The 22,893-nt window shown below is 35.9% G+C and overlaps 1 protein-coding gene across 3 annotated transcripts in view; it reads left to right on the forward strand.

Annotated features, from left to right (window-relative positions):
• The first annotated feature begins 356 nt into the window (after window positions 1-356).
• TRPC6 (transient receptor potential cation channel subfamily C member 6) overlaps window positions 357-22,893 on the forward strand; it is a 133,254-nt gene continuing 110,717 nt past the window's right edge. Inside the window, exons 1-2 of one of the 3 annotated variants that reach the window (XM_067039468.1) lie at window positions 357-1,016; window positions 7,069-7,146. In XM_067039468.1, coding sequence (XP_066895569.1) covers window positions 847-1,016; window positions 7,069-7,146 — 248 coding nt within the window. In that variant the 5' untranslated portion in view covers window positions 357-846. Of the gene's footprint in view, window positions 1,207-7,068; window positions 7,147-22,893 lie in introns of all 3 variants that reach the window. The other 2 variants (XM_059070716.2, XM_067039469.1) reach the window with 2 other exon arrangements.

A 22,893-nucleotide genomic window follows, 5' to 3' on the forward strand; every position in this document is an offset into this window, starting at 1 on the left:
TTGTTGGCCTCTATTGGTATCATCGGAAAATGCCTATTTCTGTTGATTTGCTCAGGAACTGGGAACATTTGGCATTGGGAACACAGAATGTTGTTCATTTTAAAGTGAAGAGTTATAACTTCGGCGGTTGGGAGTGGGAGAGAAAATGTCCTAAGAAATGAAGGCAGACAGGAGAAAGGAGAGGCTCCTGTCTCTTTTAAAAAAGAGTTGAGTCTTACTTAAGAGAAGCTTCCTAGAAAGTTCTTAATTTGTATGGTTTCTAAATAAGCAAACTCTTAGGCCTCCCCTCCCCCCCAAAAAAGTGCATGTGTGGCTCCACCTACTTTAGGTTCATCTTGTCCCTGAAAGTTGTGGTTACACGACAGGCTTTGGCTGCTTTCTGGAACGTCGTTCCGATCCCTTTAAAGGTGGAATCATGACAGAGCCTGCGGGGGAAGAAGGCGGGAGCCGAGGGCTGAAGAGTCTCGGTTGACATAGTAACTCTTCAGCTCTGTCTCCCTTGCTCTCAGCTCTCAGGTTCCGCTGCCACCCGCCGCCCCGCCTGCGCTCGCTCGACCCGGGAGCCCCGGCCGCCTCCTTGAGGGGTCGCCTCGCCGGACAAACCCCAGACAAGGTCCCGTTTGCGACCCGCTACGTGGTGACTTCTCCCCGGGCCAGCGGGGGAGCCGCTCGCGGAGCTCAGCTCGCAGGGCGTCTGCGCTCCTCGCCTCACCCTCGCCTCCTGAGCACCAGTCTGCCGCGGGCCAGTCCGGCAGGTGACGCGGACCCCTCCGCACCGGGTCCCCGCTGGAACTGCCGAGGCGCCTCCCCCAGGAGCTGGATCCCGGCCAGTCGGGCGTTCCCGCCATGAACCAGAGCCCAGCGTTCCAGCCCGGGAGGGGAGGCTCTCCCGGGGTGGCTACCCGGGCCCGTGCGCGGCGCAACGAGAGCCAAGACTATCTGCTCATGGACTCGGATCTGGGAGACGACGGCTGTCCGCAGCCCCCCCTGCCTCCCTACGGCTACTACCCTTGCTTGTGAGTGCGGGCGCTGCGGGCAGGCCGGGGGGGCTGCCGGCGGGAAGTGTGCACTCGCTGGAGAAGACCCGGGGCTCCGCGCGCGTCTCCGCACGCGTCTGCCTTCCCAGGGCCGCGCGGGCCGGGCTGAGACCCGAGTGAAAGGAGGGCGCGTGCGGATCTAAGGTTTGCTCCGGGAGAGCACGCACGGGTAGGTTTTCCCGAGAGAGTGGGACCGTGGGGTACCGACGCCACTACAGGTGATAGGTGTCTGTCGGTTTCTTTAGTCCCAAGTAATAGGGCGCTCTCAAAGAGACCCTGTGTCGCTGCGCCAAAGGCATGGTCTGGGCGGGGGACTGATTCTAATTTGCGTCCCCAGTGACTCTTAGCATCTGTGGGAGGGATCACCAGAACTCTCGGTCCTGGGCTCCTGCCAGGGTAACTCGAGAACCTGCGCGCCCGCCCTCTGCACACTCCCCGCCGTAGCTTCAGGTAGCGCGCACAGGTCCTCAGCTACCAGACGGCAGCAAAGTTCGAAGGTGCGCGTGGGAGGGGGTGCACTTACCCCAGGCATCCTCTCCCCAGCCTCCGGTTCTCCGGGTTAAGTAGGAGAAATAGAACCTCTAGGCTTTCCCACCCATAGCGCGAAGCTTTTACCAAGGGCGTTCGGGGGAGGCGAGCCTGTTACAGGTGCGGGCCGGAAATTGATAATTGTAGAAGCCGAAGAAGGTCGTCTGCTGTTCACCCTGAGTGACTACGAGATTTTATTTAAGAATCTGGAGTTTCTTTTTTGGTGGGGGATGGGTGGCAGGGGCAAACAGAGGACGGAATGAGGAAGTCTCCCCTCCCCCACACGCCTGGGACCACAAGTGCAGCTGGCAGATAGCGTTTCTGCCTCGTTGCTCCTTTAGTTGATTGGGCAGTCTGGTTTCTTGACATGTCACATCCATCCGCATGCGGTTTCCCGAGGAAAGCTGTTCTCAGTAGCAGTTCTCTAAGCAGCTGTAGAGGGTTGTGTGTGTCTCACTCTCTGGGGATGGGGGTCAGGATGGATGGGTGCACCTTCAGATCATTGGTCAGGGCTGCCCAGAGTCAAGGCCTGCTGTAGATCCCTTTCCCAGTGAGAAGTGAGTTCCGGGAAATGGTGCATCTAATTTTTCCCCTAGATAAAAGAAAAAAAAAAAAATGGAACTGGTTCCATTCATCTACGTGCTGTATGGTTTGAAAGCATTTACTGTTACTTATTTTTTCATTTAAAAAATTAAGATATATTTCACATTTAATAAAATACATCCATTTAAGTTGTACAGTTCAGTGGTGTTTAGTACACAGAGTTGGGGAAACCATCACCACTATGTTATTCCAGGACATCACCCTCAAAAGAGATCTTATACTTGATGTTAAATTAGAAAATATTTCTGTGTCTTTTACTACAGAACTTCTCAAATTTTAATGGCATATGAATTACTTATGGAGCTTGTTAAAGTGCAGATTCTGATTCAGTAGGGTCTAGGTGCAGCCCAAATTTCTGCCTTTCTAACAATCTCTGAGAAGATGTAGAGGCTACTGGTCTGTGGAGCACACTTTGAGTAGCAAGGAGATAGAAGCCAAGAAAAAATAAAAATAAATAAATAAATTCTGGATATTCTGAATGCAGCTACTTTCAAATTTGCTTTGAGGGTATGTTTAAAACATAGATGGACTTTTTCATTGATTTAGGCTTAAGATCTACCCTTAAGCCTGAGGGTTATGTTTGGTAATGTTACCTGTGGGTAAATTAAGCAACTTATAAAAGCTATATTGCTTTTTAAAAATTAGACTGTTCCATAGACAAAATATTTTTTTATCTCTTTATCACCTAATCATTCTATAGTCACTTGTTACTGTGTGGGGAAAGTAATTTGATTTTAAACACTTGTGACTATATGTTAGTAGTGAGAGAGACTAAATAAAACAATAATTGCAAGTTGTCCTGAAAAGTTTCCCCAATGCTTTCTTGAAATGTGGTTTACTGCCTTATTGATTTATCTAGTTTTTACATCATCTACTATTTAGAGAATAAGTATTTTTCTCCCTTTGTTCAGGAATCCTAGATCACTCTTAATGGATAGGCCTTGGCAGTAGAGAGATGAACAGAAATATTTTAAGGTGCTTCAATCCTTAATGAGCACCCCCTGTCATGTCAGAGATATGATAGTAAGTTTAAGAGTGAGCCATGTTTCCAAGTAAGACTTTGGTCTTGTCCAAATCTATTATTTCCAAAAGGTTCTTAGTTACTTTTCATCACTATTTACTCTGGCAAGGTTTTTATTTTTTCCAGTTGAATAATGAAGTAACTGAAAAATTTTAACCAATAAACTATAGTACTTCACACCTGTGATGTATGAGAAAGAATGAAAGATAATTATTTCCCTCTGGTAGAGAGTACAAATAAGAGTTTCTATATGCTTTTGACTTGTAATTTAAACAATTGTTTGTATATTTTCCTAGAGTGAGAGGCATATTTGTGAAAGTGGCAATCGCTAGTATACTTTAGATATGGGTACTGCCATTATCTCAAATCACTGAGATTTTTTCCCTTGTAAGATAACAGATTTTTGCAAATTGTCAATTCTGTGGGATAAGTTCTATGACTCTTGCTAAAATATTGTTATAGTTCACTTACGTAGAATGATTTTTATATATATTTATGAGGCTTTTACTACTGATTGTGGCAAATTATCTTGTTTGAGAGCAATTAAATATTCTCAGACCTTAAGTATAAGAAGTAACATTTTGAAGTGGTGCTTAGAAGAAAACGATTCAAGTTCTCCCTTTTTTCAACTTCTAATTGGAAATCAATTAATACAATCTATTTTGATCAGTTTGTAATGATGGTTAGCAAGAAATGTCCATGTCCTAGGAGGATCCCAGGAGTTATATCAGAGAGTTCCTTCATTTAGAACTTAAAAATGTCTCTAGTCCATCCCTTCTGAACATGGAGAAGAATTCTGGACATAAAAAATGTTAAGTGTTTCTAAATTCTCAAGATCTGAAACAGTCCAACTGAAATTTCTGCTTGGAAAAGACTCATGAATAATGAAACAAACTGTAAACTAAAGCTCTGGCAAAACAGTAGGCTGAGATATTCTTTAAAAAATTACAGTTACAAACACCTAGCAGTACTGGATAAAATAATCTAAATGATTTTAACGTAGTACCCAATTTTGCAAAAAATAAAAGGGATTAACATTTGCCAAAAGCAAAGAAGTTAAAAGCCAGAGTATATCCTGTGAACCGATGCTGTGGTTACTCCAGTGTTTATGGATCTGGGTGACCAGGAGGTTGGAGTCTAATGTCCATGTGAGATGGAGAAAAGCTAAGGCCTTGGTTCCAGATGAGGCAGAAAGTTGGAACTGAGACATCCCTGTCCGCTGCATAAAACCAGGACCCTTATTTTAGTGAAAAGTTAGGCTAGCATAATATGTCATCAGCACAGAGTGAGAACAAGAAACTTTGTTAGTAAGAGGAAAAGGAATCTTCCCCTAAGAATTTCATTCTTTGGGCCTGAACATCATGTGACTCTATTTTTGCTTTTGTTTTTTACACTACCTAACTGACCTAGAAATCTTCAAGTTGAAAAATACTCCTGAGGCTCCTAGAAGAGTAAAACAGAAAGCCATTCTGAAAGTATACTACCAACTATCTAGACTGCCAAGGATTTTCAAGAAAACAGCAATCCCTTCTAAAGATATGCTCACTATAATACATAACGATACACACAAGGAAACAATCAACTAAGAACAAAAGTTAGCAGACAGTACAGTCCATGAGGGAGAGTTAACATGAGACACAACAGCGGTATTAGATCCTTAATAACTTGAGATAATATAGCAACATGAAAGAGAATATATAAAATGAGTATGTATAAAATGTTGACAGTATATAAAGAAGTTAAACCCTAACAAAGAATGACTTATTTTTAAAAAAACAGACAAATAGAAAACCTGTAAGTGAAAAATATAATTTTGAAATAAAAACTCAATGGAAAGGTTAAAAATGCAGATTAGCCATGGTATAATCTTTGGTAATACCTAGAATAAAGAGACATAAATAAATGGAAAATATAAACATTATTGAGTTAAGAAACAAGAAGGTAGGAGTTCCAGAAGGAGAAAATATAGAGAATGAGGGAGAGGCAACATTTGAATAGATAATGGGTGATAATTTTCCAGAAGTGATTAATTTTCATGTTTATGAAAGTATAAGAATACTAGTACGATACAGAAAAATAAACCCATTTAAATGTATTATATTGAAATTGAAGAACACTTAAGATAAGAAATATAAAAATGAACCAAAATATAAGAGATTCAAATGAGTAAGTTTTAAAATTCAAAATAACAAAATACACTCATAGTTCATTTTGATACCCAGGTTATGCAATGTGTAGCTTATAAGAACTGTGGTTTTTCTTTTACATGAAGCATTGTTTACTCTCTAGTTATTAATGTAGTTTTTTATACAAAGTAAGTGCTCCATTGCTGGTAGGATCTCTTTAAACATGGATATGGACAAAAAGGGATTCCAAGGGTCATTAAATCATGGTCTCAGGAGAAACCCAAAGAGATTCTTAATTGTATACTTTAATTCATATTATGAAACAAAAATGACCTTTAAAAAATGTTTTAATGGGTCATGGATCTTTTTAAATTTTTATTGACCTCAGGATAATTTTGGATGAAACCCATCTATGAGCCCTAGGACCCAGACTTTGCACTCTTGATTTAAGAGAGGTAACCTAAGGTCAGAGACCACAGATAAATAGATTCCCAAAACATAGCCTTCTTTTCTCCAGGCAAAATAAAATATGCTTGATTTCATTAATGTATTAAAAGGGAATGAAAAATTCAGACTGCAGGCTAGAAAATGTTTTTTGACATTAACTGCTGATAGAGTACACGAATCCCTTGAAAAAGTTTAGGATTGAAGTTAGAGTATGGACTCAAGCCTATGAATCACATTAAATTTTTATATGCTTGTTATCCCTCCATTATTTTTGCCTCCCTATGTCTGATAAATATGTCTATTCAAACATCCATTTTACTTTTTGCTCACAATTCTCTTTCTACCAGACTGTATGCCTCTAGTCCTCATTTCTCTACTCTTAGCATAGTATCTAGCAAAGAGAAGGTATAAGTTAATTTATTCCTCAACAAAGACATTATCCTCTCATCAATATTTATTTTAATAAGGAATAACGTGATGCCAGCTCTTTTCATAAAATAGCATCTGAGTCCTTTAAGGAAGACAGAAGAGTGAATGTCCACATAGAAGGAGATTCCCAGATCTTATATTCCTGCTACCTGTCCACTTAGATTCACCTTTGTCTGGGGGATCTGTCACTAGTTACTATGCCACTACCATGCTGCTCTCCTTTTAGCTCTAGCCCCAGACTCTTCCCTTCAAGTTCCTTCTACTCCCCTGAGATGAGGCTGTATCTTTATCAGTACTTGTCAAATGCTTAGGAATAACCAAAGAGAGTTAACATACAGAGAAAAATCCTGGCTGGCTATAACTGTCTTTCAGATCATTTGTGGATTCTCCTAAGGACTGACCCTTGCCTAACCCCAAGTTTTATCCAACTGGCAGAGAGTATTCTTCCCTACCCTCCTCAGACCATCCCCAAACAATCTAGCCCTTAATAGTCAGTGTTCTATAAATTGGGAGATTGGGACTGACATATACACACTACTGTATATAAATTAGATAACTAATAATAATCTGCTGTATAGCACAGGGAACTCTACTCAATACTCTGTAATGGCCTACATGGGAAAAGAATCTTAAAGAAGAAGAGTAGATATATATATATATATGTATAACTGATTCACCTTGCTGTACACCTGAAACTAGCACAACATTATAAATCAACTATACTCCAATAAAAATCTTAAAAAATCTTAAAATCTTAAAAAAAGTCTGGGGAAGAATCTTAAAAAAAGTCAGTCTAGCCCAGATGGACAAATGAATAGCACCCTCCCCCCTTTATCCAGTGTAAGATATGCCTCTCAAACTCCATTTCTTTTTCTAGGATCTCCTTCTTTCCTGGATCATTGACATTAGGTGTGTCTACTCTTTTAAGCAGAGATCCTACCACTTACCCACACAGGTATGGCTTCACTCTCTGACCCATAGGGGCAGTTACCTTAGAACACAGCCACTCAGCAGCAGTACAAGGGATTTCCAAGTGAAATCAAGGACTCATTTCCTTATAAGAACACACTTATTAAATGAAAAATAAAATCAATCAAATAGAGTATGTGTGATATCATGATTTCTTATGAAATCATATACATATGTAGTGGTTTAGAATTCAGAGGGAATCCTAGTATCTATTATGTCCTTTGAAAAAAAGAGCTTAATAACCATAAAGCAAAGACTTGGACCTTGGTTAAGGGTATGAAGTATGGAAGCTGCTGTGCTAATGGGAAAAAACAAGTGTAAAAATCACCTTTGGATCTGCTTCCCCTTCTTCATTTAGGAATCAACAACTCCTCCACCTGCCATTTAGATTAATGCTGTGTCTCTTTTAATTGACCACTTTGAAGGTCTGTGTTCGGCATGACAGAAACCATCTATTTTGTTTCTAAACCTCCCCTGGCTTGAAATAATCAACATCTGCTGATAACAATTTATTATCATGAAACATCTTTTTTAGGGGTCCAACACCGTAGGTTGTGGAGTTATTTCCAGATGTGCTGAAATGCCCACATTTATTCTGTAACATAATGTTTGTTTACCTCTAGGAAGACATTGCATAATTTTTTTTTTCTCTAGACAGTTATGTTCCTTGAGTTATAAGAAGTAAGTTGACTTCATAAGGCAATTCATCTTGGCCTCTTAGAGAGTAAATCATAAAAGGAAAGTATTTTCTTGAGTCCATTCTTGTTTATCTCCCTCTTTCATAAAAAATGCTAAATGTAATTGGAACCAGTTGGATAAAATTACTGTTTGTGATTGCCCTTTGTTTAAGAAGCTTCTGCTGGCTTTCAGGACATGGAGAAGTGCTCATCTATATGTCAAATTTCAATTAAACTTTGGCATCTAAAACTTGGTATAGGGCTTCCCTGGTGGAGCAGTTGTTGAGAATCCGCCTGCCGATGCAGGGGACGCGGGTTCGTGCCGCGGTCCGGGAAGATCCCACATGCCGCGGAGCGGCTGGGCCCGTGAGCTATGGCCGCTGAGCCTGTGCGTCCGGAGCCTGTGCTCCGCAACGGGAGAGGCCACAACAGTGAGAGGCCTGCGTGCCACAAAAAAATAAAAATAAAAAATAAAAAAATTAAAACTTGGTATGCTGTTTAAGACCCTTAAGGTATTGGAATGGATTGAATCACATTTCTTATAGACTGTCCTTTTGGAGCAGCATATAGAAATGAATGTCACAAATACCCAAACAACACGTTAGCTGCAGTCTAACTATTCTCACCCTAATTCAGGTAACTCAGCCAGGACAAAGAGGTACTGACTAGAGTTATTTACAGGTCAGTGCAAGTTGCTGTTTCTGTAGAGGACTAATCTAAAGTATTTATGTATATTTTTGAGAAGTAACATTTTTTGAATACTAACATTTTTTGAATACCTACTCTGTAGCAGGTCCTTTTTTAGTTGTCATACAAATGTAATTTGCTCTTCGGAGCAGCCACTTGGATATTTTTAATGTCTGTTTTATAAATGACCATGCTGAAGTTTAGAGACATTAAGCAATGTTTAGAAAGTTACACAGCTGGAAAGTTGTTGTCAAGTGGACAAAAACCAATACATTTTAGGTAACGCAGGCTGGAACGCATAAACAGAAGGGCTGGCAGGTTGCACAGAGTCCCCTAATCTCCCAGCATCCCATATAATCATGCCTGTGCCCGGCACAGCTGGATATGTGGTGGGTGTCCTCTTGGAGAGCACACTCACTTCCTTCTCCTCTGTCTTTTCATAGGAACTTGAGAAGCCACAAATTGGCTCTGATCTATGGCACCAAGATTCCTGACCTGTGCTCCTTTTATCTAAGTTATTCTCTGGTGAGGGAAGAAGACAGGAAGAAAGGTTATGAATAGCAGTAATATGTGTTTCACTTCTACTTCTTCTTTCTATTGAAATCTTAATCATCCGTGAAGATCAAGCTTTATATTCCACTAATTCATTAATCTGTTTATTCATTCATCTTTGTTGACCTTATATGATTTTGTCACATAATAATAAAAATAACAACTAGATTTATTAGGGATTTCTATGTGCTAGGCCCTCCTCTAAGTGCTTTATATGTAACTCATTTAATACTTCCAGCAAATCTCTGTTTTACTGATGTTTTAATGATAACAAAGAAAAAAGTAAAAAAATACCACGGCAAAGAGAGGTTAAGTGATTTGCCAGGGACTACACAGCCAGTAGTTGACAGAAATGAGAAGAAAGAAAGGAAAGAAAGAAAGATTCTATCACTTATCTAGACACACAGTGAAACTAGATTTTGAAAACTGCCAATCTTTGTCACCAAAGGAAGACTGTGAATGCATCAAAACTAAGTAATCTGTAAATTACTTACTAATTTTAGCAATGGTCCACAAGCTGATCATGACTCTTTTAAGATTACAAAAGAGGAAGCTTTCTTTTACTCTTGATTTCTATCATGTGGATGAAATTGCTTCTTGGCTATGAAACAGGTTGTATCAGAAAAACTGACCTGACTCAAATGGTAGTGTGAAACTGGATTTCATTGCAGGATTTGCATAATTTTTAAAGCATTTTACATATCTGAAAGTATGTATTGCCAGAAATCAATTACAGCATGGATAGTTATGTTAAGATTGATTGCCTCTTCAAGGCAGATTTCATGTTTCAGTTACAGAAACTCTGGTTGCAGCACAAAGAACATTTTGTCCTGACATGTATGGGTCAGCACAAAACCCTTGCACAAAACTGGGAAGAGGTCTCTTCATAGGAATTACTAACAAGATTATCTTGAGAATTATAATAGGATTTGGAAATGACATGATTTCTAAAACTCTTTTAAAGATTCTTTTAGGCAGTTTAAACTGTTATAGATAAAACTTATTTTCATTATTACTATGTTAAACTCTCTGAAACAGAATTTTTGCATTGAAAGGTTGAAGGGTGGCAGTAGTTGCTATGAAAAGCTGATTACTGGGCACTGTAAGAATCTTCTCTTCTCCCCAGGAAAATGTTTTCTGCAGGACCCCTTTTCTTGGAGGGGCATTCAGGGCCAGACACTGTATTTCGTCTTGAAGAATGCATTAATTTCTTTCAGCAAATACTTGTTTAGCTCCTTTGATGTGCTTAGCACCATATTTGGGAACCACTGATACTGTATTTCATAGAGTCCAAGGTTGTATCAATTTTAACCTGTCCTGATGTTTTATATGCCTTTGAAAAACAAGAAAAAAAGTGCTGTATCAATTAAATTATACCTTAGATTTTTATATTGTAACTATTGAAATAGATCTTTATACTTAATTAGGTGTAGGTTTGGGTCCTATATAACTCTTACACACATATAAAAAAAAGTCTAAACAAAATAAATTTAGTTAAGGTATTCCTAAAGCTTCTTCATATTCAGAGATGAATTTTCCTGAGTAATTTTCAACTCAAAAATTTTAATGTCTATGTTTCTCCACACGGTCTTGTCCTTTGTGCCAAGAAGACATTAGTGATGCAGCATTTCTTTAAAGAATCCAAAGAACCATGATAGATCAAAAGCTTTCGGTGATAGGCAGTTAAAATGACTTTGCAATTATATAGAGCTAGACTATTTTGACTTAGCAGTTCCTGAATGTTGCTGAACAAATCTGATTCACCATCATTCCCCATGTATGATCCACTCTTCCCAATACACATATGCACATACACACATGTATTTGTTTCTTAGGCTTGAAAGGAATCCTTAGCTACTGTTTCCAGGATTTATTTTCAAGCCACTGTCATCCATTCTGAAACTTTGGAGCCATTGCTTTTAATGCTTGTACATGCACTGCTAAAGGAAAACTGTTATGATATTGACTGACACCCACCGGGCAGCACTGATAAGACATGTTCTATTCCAGAGAAGTTAAAGTGGGAGAATTATGTATCCTAGAATCAATGAAATTTGGTGTTTGGTGTGCTAGAGTCAGGGTAAATGAAAGAGGAGGTGAGATATGAAAGATTACAAGGCAGACAATACATTTTATTATCTGTCCAGAACTTGAGAAATTTGAACTTTACTCTCTGACTTTAAAACACAGATAAAACTATGCCAGTCTTTTGCCTTATTTATATTAACTTATTTGATCATCACAGCAAACTTGTGTGATGGGTAATATTATTTCTACTTGTAAATGAGGGAGTTCAGAAAGGTTAAGTAACTTGTCTAAGAATTTATGGCTCTCAAAAATCTGAGCCTGTACTTAAACTCCTATTTGACTGTTTTGTTTGCTTTTGACCCTCACTGTCTGAACTTCTTCCCCTCACTGGAATGGCAGCTCCATGAGGGTGGGGATACAGTCTGTAAACAGTGACTAGCATTTGGTAGGGACTCAATAAATGTTTGCTGGATGAATACAATGTCTTTCTTATACAACATGGAAGGCCAGTAGATTGGCCTTATCTCTAAAATTCTTTTCTCTTTGGGCTTCATACAGTTTTGTGAGACTTTGCTTTAGGGTACCACGGTTTCATCTTAGCCTTTTCAGAAATACTACAGTATTGGAGTTTTATATTCTTGCAGCTTAGGTCATTTAATGAATTCTAAGAGCTTTGTGAAATATCTGCTTGATCCTTAAAATTGTGCTTGTCAAATATTTTTAAATAATCTTGGAAACAAGAAAATATGAATATAAACCATTTATTTTTTTACATTATTTTGATAGAACACTCATGGAGATTAGTCTTTTTTGTTTTTACTAAAATGGCAACAGGAAAGGTTCTTGTCTTTTTATTTAAATTAAGTTGAAAAAGTTTGTGAAAACTGAACTTCCTGTGACCAAAGATCATTATTACATCCTGAGAAGTCTTAAGTACTTATATGAAATAATCCAACTTAAAATCGAGAAAGTGAGAAAAGAATGGTTAAGTAAAAATGATTTTAAAATTACATGTTAATGATATTGTAACTTTGATTTGGATCACATTGTGCAGGGCAAAACTTACACATTTAGATGATTTTCATGGTACTCTGTCTTCTAGAAATTAGATCAATTATTCTCAAATTGTATTGCAATCCACCTTACGCTCAGACTTAGGCATTATCCTTGCTTTCTTACATGCAAGAATTTGATATACCCTCACTAGAAAATTGCAGTGAGATATTACTAAAGGAATAGTGTTGCACATTGACTGATGTAAACACAGAAAAAATCAGCAGTCTCTTGTCTAAACATGTACACCAGATGATGGGGATTAAAAAATATTTTTATTAGTGGTTTGAGAATCTGGCTATATATTAGAATTACGTGGATAATTTTTAAAAAATATAGATTCCCTAATAATTATGAGAGTTCAAATAAATCAGTATTTCTGGGGGGTTATGGCCTAAGAATAATATTTTTTTAAATGTTCCCTAGTTGATTCTAATATGTAGTCAGGTTTAGAAACTTATTGTTTCAGCTGCTTTAGATTCACTATGAAAACCAGAGTTAGGAACTAAACCTAATTTCAATCAAGAAAACCATTACAGTGTATTCCTCCATGCAAAAATGTGAGATTGAAATTCATTTTTCAACCTAAGATCCAATGATTAGTTATTATCAGATAAATTTAAAAATAGTATATTTTAATTCAGCAAATTCTCATCAAATACCTGCTATACACAAGATGCTATTCTTGATATATTTTAGGAGCATAAGTGATGAGATAGGAGATGTGCTTGATAAGATGTCAGGAGAGTAACATGTTATTTTATGAGAAAAACTACCTTTCCAGTTTGTTTCTTTAATCAAAACATGATGGGCTTCCCTGGTGGCACAGTGGTTGAGAATCCGCCTGCCGATGCAGGGGACACGGGTTCGTGCCCTGGTCCAGGAAGATCCCACATGCCTCAGAGCAGCTCGGCCCATGAGCCATGACCGCTGAGCCTGTGCATCTGGAGTCTGTGCTCCGCAACGGTAGAGGCCACAACAGTGAGAGGCCCATGTACTGCAAAAAAAAAAAAAAAAAAGAAAAAAAACCATGATGCAATAATTTTATATTTAAATTAGAGGAGAAAGTAATTTATTTGAATTTTATTTTTATCTTAATGTTGACCTTCTTTCTGATTTGAATTATCTGTATTTTCAGAAAATATAGAGGAATTTTGTCCTTTTTAAATCACCCAAGATTTTATGGGGTACAATTTTCCAAAAGGGTGAAAATTTGGCTATTAAAGAAGCTTATTATTGCTTAACTGGATTTCTTTTTCTGAATATTATGAGATTTTGTAAAACTTTCTTGAAATTCTGCCTCCAGTGGAATAGATAATCTTGATGGTCATCTTGTTACAAAACAACTAGATTCTGCATAAAATATAATTTATATTGCTGTGCTTGTAGGAAGCAAGGGAAATCTTAACCTAACCACTGTATGCAAACACGAACATGCACAAGTCATAGGCTTCTATCGGAGCAGCAGTGAACTCTCTTGAAAGGTGGAATTCCATAAATAATGTGCTAATGTCAGTATCGTGGTTAGGAGACTCTGCCTTGGACCTGGTAATCCTCAATTAATCCTGGTCATCTGGGTTCTATACAAATTGATAATCTTTAATTGTGAGTATATATTTAATTTACCTTAGATACACAAGAAAACAGCCATCCTGAGTGGGAGTCAACAGAAATAGCAAGCAAGATATAAAACCCTTAAGGACTTCAATATAAGGATTAAAGTTAAGAACATAAAATTACTTTGAACTGTATAAAGACATAAAGATGGAATCCCAAAAGTAAACAAGCACAAGAAAACTATCAAAAATGAGAAAGCATATTTCTAAAAATTTTTTATTGGAATTAGTTGATTTACAATGTTGTGTTAGTTTGAAGCAGGTGTACCAAAAAGTGAATCTGTTATATGTATACATATATTGACGTTTTTTAGATTGTTTTCCCATATAAGCCATGAAAGAGTATTCAGTAGAGTTCCCTGTGCTATATAGTAGGTCCTTATTAATAATCTATTTTATATATAATAGTGTGTATTGGTCAATCCCAATCTTCCAGTTTATCCCTCCCCCTTTGCCCCATGGTAACCATAAGTTTATTTTCTGTACCTGTAACTCTGTTTCTGTTTTGTAGATAAGTTCATTTATAGCTGTTTTTTAGATTGCACATATAAATGATATCATATGATATTTGTCTTTCTCTGAGCACGTGTACTGAAAAAAATGACAAGACAACAATACAGCTTTCAGAAAAAAAAAAACTATTGAAATAAAAGTATCAATGGACCAGAGTTATTCATGGAAGATTAAGTGCAGCTAGCAAGAGAATTTATAATTTGGGAGATAGATATTAAAAAGTTTCTCAAAATGCAAAGATAAAGAAATGAAAGATAAGAAATGTAAAATATGAGAGAGGTTAAGAGATATAGAGGCTAGAATTGGAAAGACCAGTTTACATGTATTCAAAGAACCATAAGCAAAGAAGAAAGGGAATGTAGTTAAGAAACAATTAGAAAAATAATGGCTAAGTTTTTTTCAGAATTGATGAAAGATATGAAGCTACAGAGAAAGGAGCCACAACACATATGAGATAAGATAAATAATAAGAAATTCACACCTAGATACAAGGAACTGCAACTACATTATAAAAAATTTATTTAAAAAGATCTTATAAGCAGCCAGAGAGAAAAATACAGATTATGTACCAAATAAAGAGAATTTTCTTCCAGCAAACATCTCAACAGTAAGAATGGAAAGCAGAAGAGAATGATATATCCAAAGTCATATTAATATTTTGTACTCAGGAGCAGCCCCTTTCAAGAAAGAGTTTGAAATAAAGACATTTTCAGGGAAAAAAATATAAGAAGAATTTATTACCAACATACTTACATGAAAAGAATTTGTAAAGGATATACCGTACTTCAGAAAGATGGAAGCTTATCCTAAAAGGATGGTCTGTGATATTAAAGGAATGAGAGCAATGAAATTGATAAACACGTAGATAACATTAAATAATCATTCTCCTATAATAGAGTTATGTCTAATTTGTGTTTTTTAAAAAGGACAGAACTAAAGTACTGAACAATTTCAGGTAAACTGTGAGGGAATTTTCAAACTTAAAAAATTCTAAAGTGGGCTTCCCTGGTGGCGCAGTGGTTGAGAGTCCACCTGCCGATGCAGGGGATACAGGTTCATGCCCCAGTCTGGGAAGAACCCACATGCCGCGGAGCAGCTAGGCCCATGAACCATGGCCGCTGAGCCTGCGTGTCCGGAGCCTGTGCTCCGCAACGGGAGAGGCCACAATGGTGAGAGGCGAGTGTACCGCAAAAAAAAAATTCTAAAGCCCTTATGTTGCTTGGGAATGGGTGGGGCTTAAATTAACTACATTGTAAAATTTCAAAGGAAATCCATACAAGAATAGAAATAGAGTATATAATTGTACAAATCAGAGAGGGAAAATAAAAAGAAATAGGAAAGTGAATGGACAGAGAACTGGAAAAAAAAGCAAGCAAGAAAAAAGCCACCTAGAAAAAATATATAGGATAAATTCAAAGCAAAAGTAAGATGGTAGAAACAAGTTCATATGTATCGGTTAAGATAATATATATAAACTGACTAAATTCACCAGGAAAAATTCCCAAAGATTTAGAGAATAGATTTTTCTTAATCTAGTTATTTTTCATTTAAATATGAGACATACCTGAAAAATAAGGACATGGAAGACTGGGAATCAAGACAGGAACAAAGATATATCTGGCAAACACAAAGAGAAATATTGGTAGGTATAATAACATCAAATGAAATAAATGTTTTTAAACAAAAATCATTAGTAGGGAATTAGAGGCAACAACAAAATAATAAAAGATATAATTCATCTTGCGGGTATTGAAGTTAAAAATTTGTATACCCATCATAATGTAGTCTTAACAATATAAAAGTGAAGATTGAAGGAACTGTAAGAACAACACTGACAAATCTGTCATCATAGTGGGAAATCTCAATTTTTGATAGGTTGAGCAAATTAAAAAATTTAAATAAGGAAAACTTGAAAGTAAAATTATCAAACATTATTTATTGGACATATATGGAACCTGGCTGTTTAAATAATATCCACTTTTTCTCAAGCACATGTGAAACATTAAAATTTGTTGAGATAACTTTATGGTCTAACACATATAAATGTTACTAAAGAATATATATCTCATAGAAAGACTATCTGAACATGATACATTTGAATTAGAGATGAGTAACAAAAAGAAACTGTTCCCATCAACTTAAAAATGTATATATATAAATATATATATATATATGTACTCATACATGCACATTTCATGGAGCAAAGAAGAAATCATAATAGAAATTTTAAAATACTTTGAAATAAATTACAATGAAAATAGCAAATTGTAGTAGTGGCAGTAGGATTGGTACTTAACCTTAAATGCTTAAATTAGAGGAAACAAAAGCTAGCAAATATTTTATTTTGATAATGTTATTTTGTGTGTGTGTTTATTCTCTTCTGTGCTCTCTCTTTTCATAAATTGAACACTTAGCTAATGAATAAAATTAATCTAGTTATTTTTCATTTGAATATGAGAGATACCTGAAAAATAAGGACATGGAATAAAATTAAAAAATAATAAAATAGTGGAGATCAACAAATCCAGAAGTTTATTATTTTCAAAAAAGTAGAAAAGGCTAGTGAGACTTATCCAGAAAAGAGAATTCACAGATAAACAATATTAAGCATGAAAAATAGATATATTCGCAGGTACCTGAAAGACTGAAAAAAAATGATAATATGGAATGATAGAACATAATAACAGTTATCAGATGTTCAAAAGGTATGATAATAGGACAAATTTATGCCAACAATTTGAAAATTTAAGGCACAATGTTCAATTTTTAGAATAATAGAACATATCAAAATTGACTCAAGAAGATTATTTAAAAATCTTCTCATAAAGAAAAGACATGTTCAGAGAGTTTTATAAATAAAACAAATTTCCTAAGGATAGATCTCTTCAATCTCACACAAACTCTTATAGGGAAACCACTGTAACCATGATACACGGTCCAAAACAAGTATAAGGAAAGAAAGTTATAAGATAATTTTATTCATCAGCATAAATGTAAAACTTTCTAAACAAAATATTAGTAAACCAAACCCAGCAGTTTAATTCTAAGTAAATAATCTATTTAATTTATCAGATCAATAAATTGAAGGAGAAAAGATAAGATATATGATCATCTCAATTATAAGTGAAAAAGCATTTGATGAATTTCAGTATTAATTCACAGTAAAGCTCAATAAAATAGGAATATTCCCACATCTACATGAAAATATTCTGACACATTTCTTTTAAAATTCAAGAGCAAGACATTGATAACCACATCACTGCTTCTATAGTGTGTCCTGGAACCTTAATAAGCACAGAAGAAAAGAGAAAGAAGTAAAAATGATAGGTTTATAAAGGAAGAAATAAAACTGCCATTATTATATAAGTATTGTAGCATTATTTATAATAGCCAAATCAACCTAGGTGTTCATCAATGAATGAATGAATGGATAATGAAGATGTGGTGTATATGTTTAATGGAATATTATTTAGCATGAGAAAGAAAGAAATACTGTCATTTGCAACAAGAGAATAGACCTTGAGGGCACTATGCTAAGTAAAATAAGCCAGGGAAAGACAAATATTGTACTGGTATCACTTATATGTGGACTCTAAAAAACAAAAATCAAAATTATAGAAACATTAGAAAAGAGATTGCCAGAGGATAGGGGGTGGGGAAATAGGGAGAGGTTGGTAAAAGGGTACAAACTTTCAGCTATAAGATGAAAAAAGTCTGAGTCTGAGAAGCCAGTGTAACATGGTGACTATAGTTGATAACATTGTATTGTATAATTGAAATTTGCTAAGAGAATAGAATTTAAATGTTCTTATCAAAAAAAAGTAAAGATAAATATGTAAATATGTGAAGTGATGGATATGTTAATTAACTAGATGAGGGGAATACCTTCACAATACATACGTATATCAAATCATCATGGTGTACACTTTAAATATCTTATAATTTTATATGTCAGTTATACCACAATAAAGCTGAAATAACAACAACAACAAAACCCTGCCATTATTAGCATAAGATTGTCTGCGTAGTAAAGCCCCCAAATTCTGCAGACACATATTACAAATAATAAGAGAGTTTAACACATTGTTCTAAGATCAACATATAAAATCAACTACATTCATTTATATTAGCAATGGGCTGTTTGAAATTACAAAAATTACTATTCACTGAAAAAACAATACTTAAGACATTGGTAATAAATCTAGCCAAAAATGTGTATGCTTTAATGGAATAAAATTTAAAATTATATTGAAAGATAAAAGGTTGTTCATGTAAATGCAAATATACTAAACCATCTTCACACATATTAAAACTTGATATTTTAATGATGTCAGCTTTTTTCCCAAATTAATCTATAAATTAACTATAATTTCAATGAAAATTGCAAGATTTTTTCTTTCCAGAAGATTGACAAGTTGATTCTAATATTTATACATATGTGCAAAGAACCAAATTATAGCCTATGTCCTGAAGAAGAATCATCTGGAGGGACTTATCAAATATCAGAATACATATTAAGGTTTTAATAATTAAGCTGGTATGACATTGCTGTGATAATACACTAATTGATTGAATTAAATTTATATGAAAGAAGTGGCAGGGCAGATCAATGAGGAGAAAGCTGATTTTTCATTAAATAGTGATAGAGAAATTGGATATCCATATGGGGGTAAAAAAGCAGAAATTGGATCTCTACCTCACATCCTACAACAAAAATCCACTACAGGTGAATTTTTAGAAGCAAAACATCTGTCTTTGTTTTCTTCTAAAAATTTTAATGACGGGGTAGAAAAAGATTCTTATGGCACACAAAACAATCACGAAACATAAATCATAAAATTAATAAATTTAATCTATAAAAATTAAGAAACTCTGCTTACCAAAAGATACCATAAATAGAAAAGGAAGACAAGATTACAGACTGGAAAAAGATACTGACAGCATATAAAATACTTGACAATATATAAATTCTCTAAAAACTGGGCAAAGACACACACAGCTTTCTCACAGCAGCAGAAACACAAATGACCAATAATCATCCTTAGTCATATTAATAATCTGGAAAATGCCAAAACAATCACAAAGAGATACCATTTGACATCCACTAAATTGGCAAAAAATAAATGAGCTCGATAATAATAAGTACCTATGATGATGTAGATCAATGAAACCCTATACCCAGCATGTAGGAGTATACATCAAAGGGAAACAACCTTGTTAGAAAAAGAATTTGGCAAAACAGTAAAGGGGAAGATGAGAATACCATATAACCCAACAATTTCACTCCTTGGCATATACCTAAAGCAGTGGTCTTAATGTTGTTCAGGTTGGTTACCCTAAAAGAATGTTAACTTCTGAAAGTTTTCATCATAAGTTTAAATAGTTGCAAAGAAAGTAATTGCCAGTATATTGTGAAATTAATGTTTATAAATAAAATGGATCCATTACTTTTAAAATTGTATTTTCATCACCATTAATTTAAAAAATATACGTTCTCATCACCATTTATTTTAAAATATATACATTCTTTAATTTAAAAATTTTACTTCCTTTTACTTGAAATCATACTTTTACATAACTTAACCATCATGTCACAACATATTTTTTGAAGGCTTTTTATTGATGATCCTATAAAAGTTTCCTGAAACAAAAGAAAACCTATGCAAAAATTTTAAATTAAAAAAATTATTCTGAGTTATTATTACAATTAATAATTACAACAACAACAATAATAGCTAACACAGACAGCATTTCCTATGTTCCAGGTACAATTCTAAACATTTTTTACATATATTAACATATATAATTTTAATTTAATTCACAGTTTTTATGTATATCATTTAATGCTTACAGTAATCATAAAAGGAACTTATCATCTGCACTTTACAGATGAGGAATTTGAGGCACAGAGAGATTAAGAGATTAAGTAACTTTCTCAAGATTTCACAGCTAGTTAAGTCGTGGGTTCAGGATTGGATTCTAGACGTTTTGGCTCCAGTTTTCAGATTTTTTTTGATCAAAACTTCATATATTTTGATCAGTACTATTATAGTTTATTTTTTGTTTACTAATGACTAGAAATGCATCTCCTAAAAAGATGAATGGGGACACTTTTGGTGCCCTAATTAAAAGAGGCTTAGTTTGAACTTTGAGCATTTATTTAATGTTCAAGAAGCCTTTACACCTTAGGGCAATGCCAAGAATGAGTGAGAGTTGTGCTTTTCCTTTGCAAAGTGAGAGAGGGGAGATTGTGGAATGAGCGGTGGGAAAGGTGAATCAATATGACTAATTGACTACAAGAGTAATTCTCAGGGAAATCTAAAGGAAGTTTTAGAAAAGAGTACAAATAGATATGGAGGATTTGAAAATAGATTTCAGTAAAACTATTTCTGTCCTTGCACCTTTTGCAAAGTTGTTGTATGCTCCATGGGTAGGAGTGCTCCAGTTTAAAGACACAAGCCCTAGATCAGGGCTTCTCAAAGTGCATGCCCAGCATCACCCTGCAACTTGTGAGGAATCCAGATCATCAGGCCTTACTCCAGACTGACTGAATCAGAAACTGAGGGTGGAGTCCAGCAGCCCATGTGGTTTTTAATTTTTATTTTTTTAATGTGCGCCTGACTTTGGACCATTGTTCTAATTGCCATAGACTCTACACAGCTCTCAGGGCATGATGCTATTTTATGCTATCGTTATGATTTCATCCAGTTGAAAGCATCACCATTGTAAGATAAAGTCCAATTTTAAAGATCTTAACATGTAAAAGAAATGGGTGTCTTTGATTGAATGAAGTATTGCCTTGACTTGCCTTGCCAGAAGATTTGTCCTATGTGAAGGAAAGAATTGTGGCTTCCTCCCCACTGTGTTCCTTTCACCCTTCAGTACTTAGTTATGTGGGAGGTGTTGAGTAAAGACTTGCTGAGTGCACATCAATATTAGGCTGCTTTGTTTATTAATGTTCTCTGGGTTCTTACTTTTCTCTTCCCTTTTCTGCCTGGACAAGAGCCTCATCCTGAGGAAATAGTAGATGCTCAATAAACATTTGTGGATTCATTGACCAATTTTGAAAGGAGCCGTAGGCTGGTGTCAGGAATTGGAGTCAAGTAGGAATTGAGAACTTGGTGGTGTCTTTGCTATGGAAGAAGGGAAATAGTCACTGCTTCTATTCCTGGACAGTGAGAAAGGGGACAGTATCCTTTGCTGTGAGAAATATAGGGTTAGAGTCAAGAGAGAAGTCTCTGATTAACCAGTATTTGTCTCTCCATTATCTGAACTCATGCTGTTTGACATTTTTCCCCTTGTATCTTCACTAGTGTATAATCTCAGTGAATGAGGGACTTGGAGACCCTTTCTACTATATTCCTAATGTCTAGAATGGCACCTCTCTCATAGCAGATAATCAATCAATATGTTTCGAATAAACAATTGAATAATGTGTCAGTTGAGATTTACTAAAGCCTGAAAGGAGTTTTGATGTGTGGAAAATTTAATGTTTTAATTTTATTCATTTACGTTGAGTTGCAAAATTTAAACCCTAGTGTTTCTCAAGCGTTTATTTTTAAAAATGTTTATTTATTGTTATAATTGACATATAATATTATATTAGCTTCAAGTGTACAACATGACTTGATAAGTATATATATTGCAAAAGGGTCACAGTAAGTCTAGTTAACATCCATCACCACAGTTACAAATCTTTTTTTCTTAAAAATCTATTTTTTTAGTAACTTTCAAATACATAATACAGTATTATTGACTATAGTCACCGTGCTATATATCACATCGCCAGGACCTATTTATTTTAGAACTGGAAGTTGGTACCTTTTTATCCACTTCACCCATTTGCCCACCCCTCACCCCCCTCCAGTGGCAAACACCCGTCTGTTCTCTGTCACTGTGAGTTTGGTTTTTGTTTTTTGATTCCACTTATAAGTGCAGTAGCCTGTGTTTTAACAAGCTCTGCAGGTGATTCTAATACATGCTATATTTTGAGAGCTACTACCCAAGAGAAAATTTTACCCATGTGCCCCAGAATATATATACAGGAATGTTCAAAACATTGTTTCTAATATTGAACAATTATGCAACATTACTGAGAAGAAATTGTAGGCTGCCTGTAGGCCCACCAAGTTTGAAAACAAATTAACATCAGAGGGTATTAGCAGAGTGGAACCACTCAATTTCCCTCACATTAAATTCCTGATGGGGGTGTGGGGTGCGGAGGAGTTCCCTGGACCCTGGCAGTGTGTGCATGGATAGACATTCTCTATCTCTATAGCTCCATTCAGTAAACAGTATGTGTTTGCTCCCTTTTCTCAGGCCAGGCCACCTGTTCCTTACTCTAAATGTACAAGTAGAAAGTGGATAAAGAAGGTAAATACTTAATATGAACCTAGCAGGGCATCTCTAGGCAAAAGCGTGAAGAGGCCTGATCTGCCCTCACCTTCTCTCTCCATCCTGTCCACGCTCACCTCCTCCTAGGCTCTGCTTTGCTTACTCAGTTATGCCAGAACCTGTCTCTCCTCCCATCCTGTCCTTATCTCTCCTCCTCCCTCCAGCTTCATTTCCATATATCTCATCTTCACCAACCTCCCTCCATTCATATTT

The sequence above is a fragment of the Kogia breviceps genome, chromosome 7, assembly GCF_026419965.1.
Source record: "Kogia breviceps isolate mKogBre1 chromosome 7, mKogBre1 haplotype 1, whole genome shotgun sequence".
NCBI lineage: Eukaryota > Metazoa > Chordata > Mammalia > Artiodactyla > Physeteridae > Kogia > Kogia breviceps.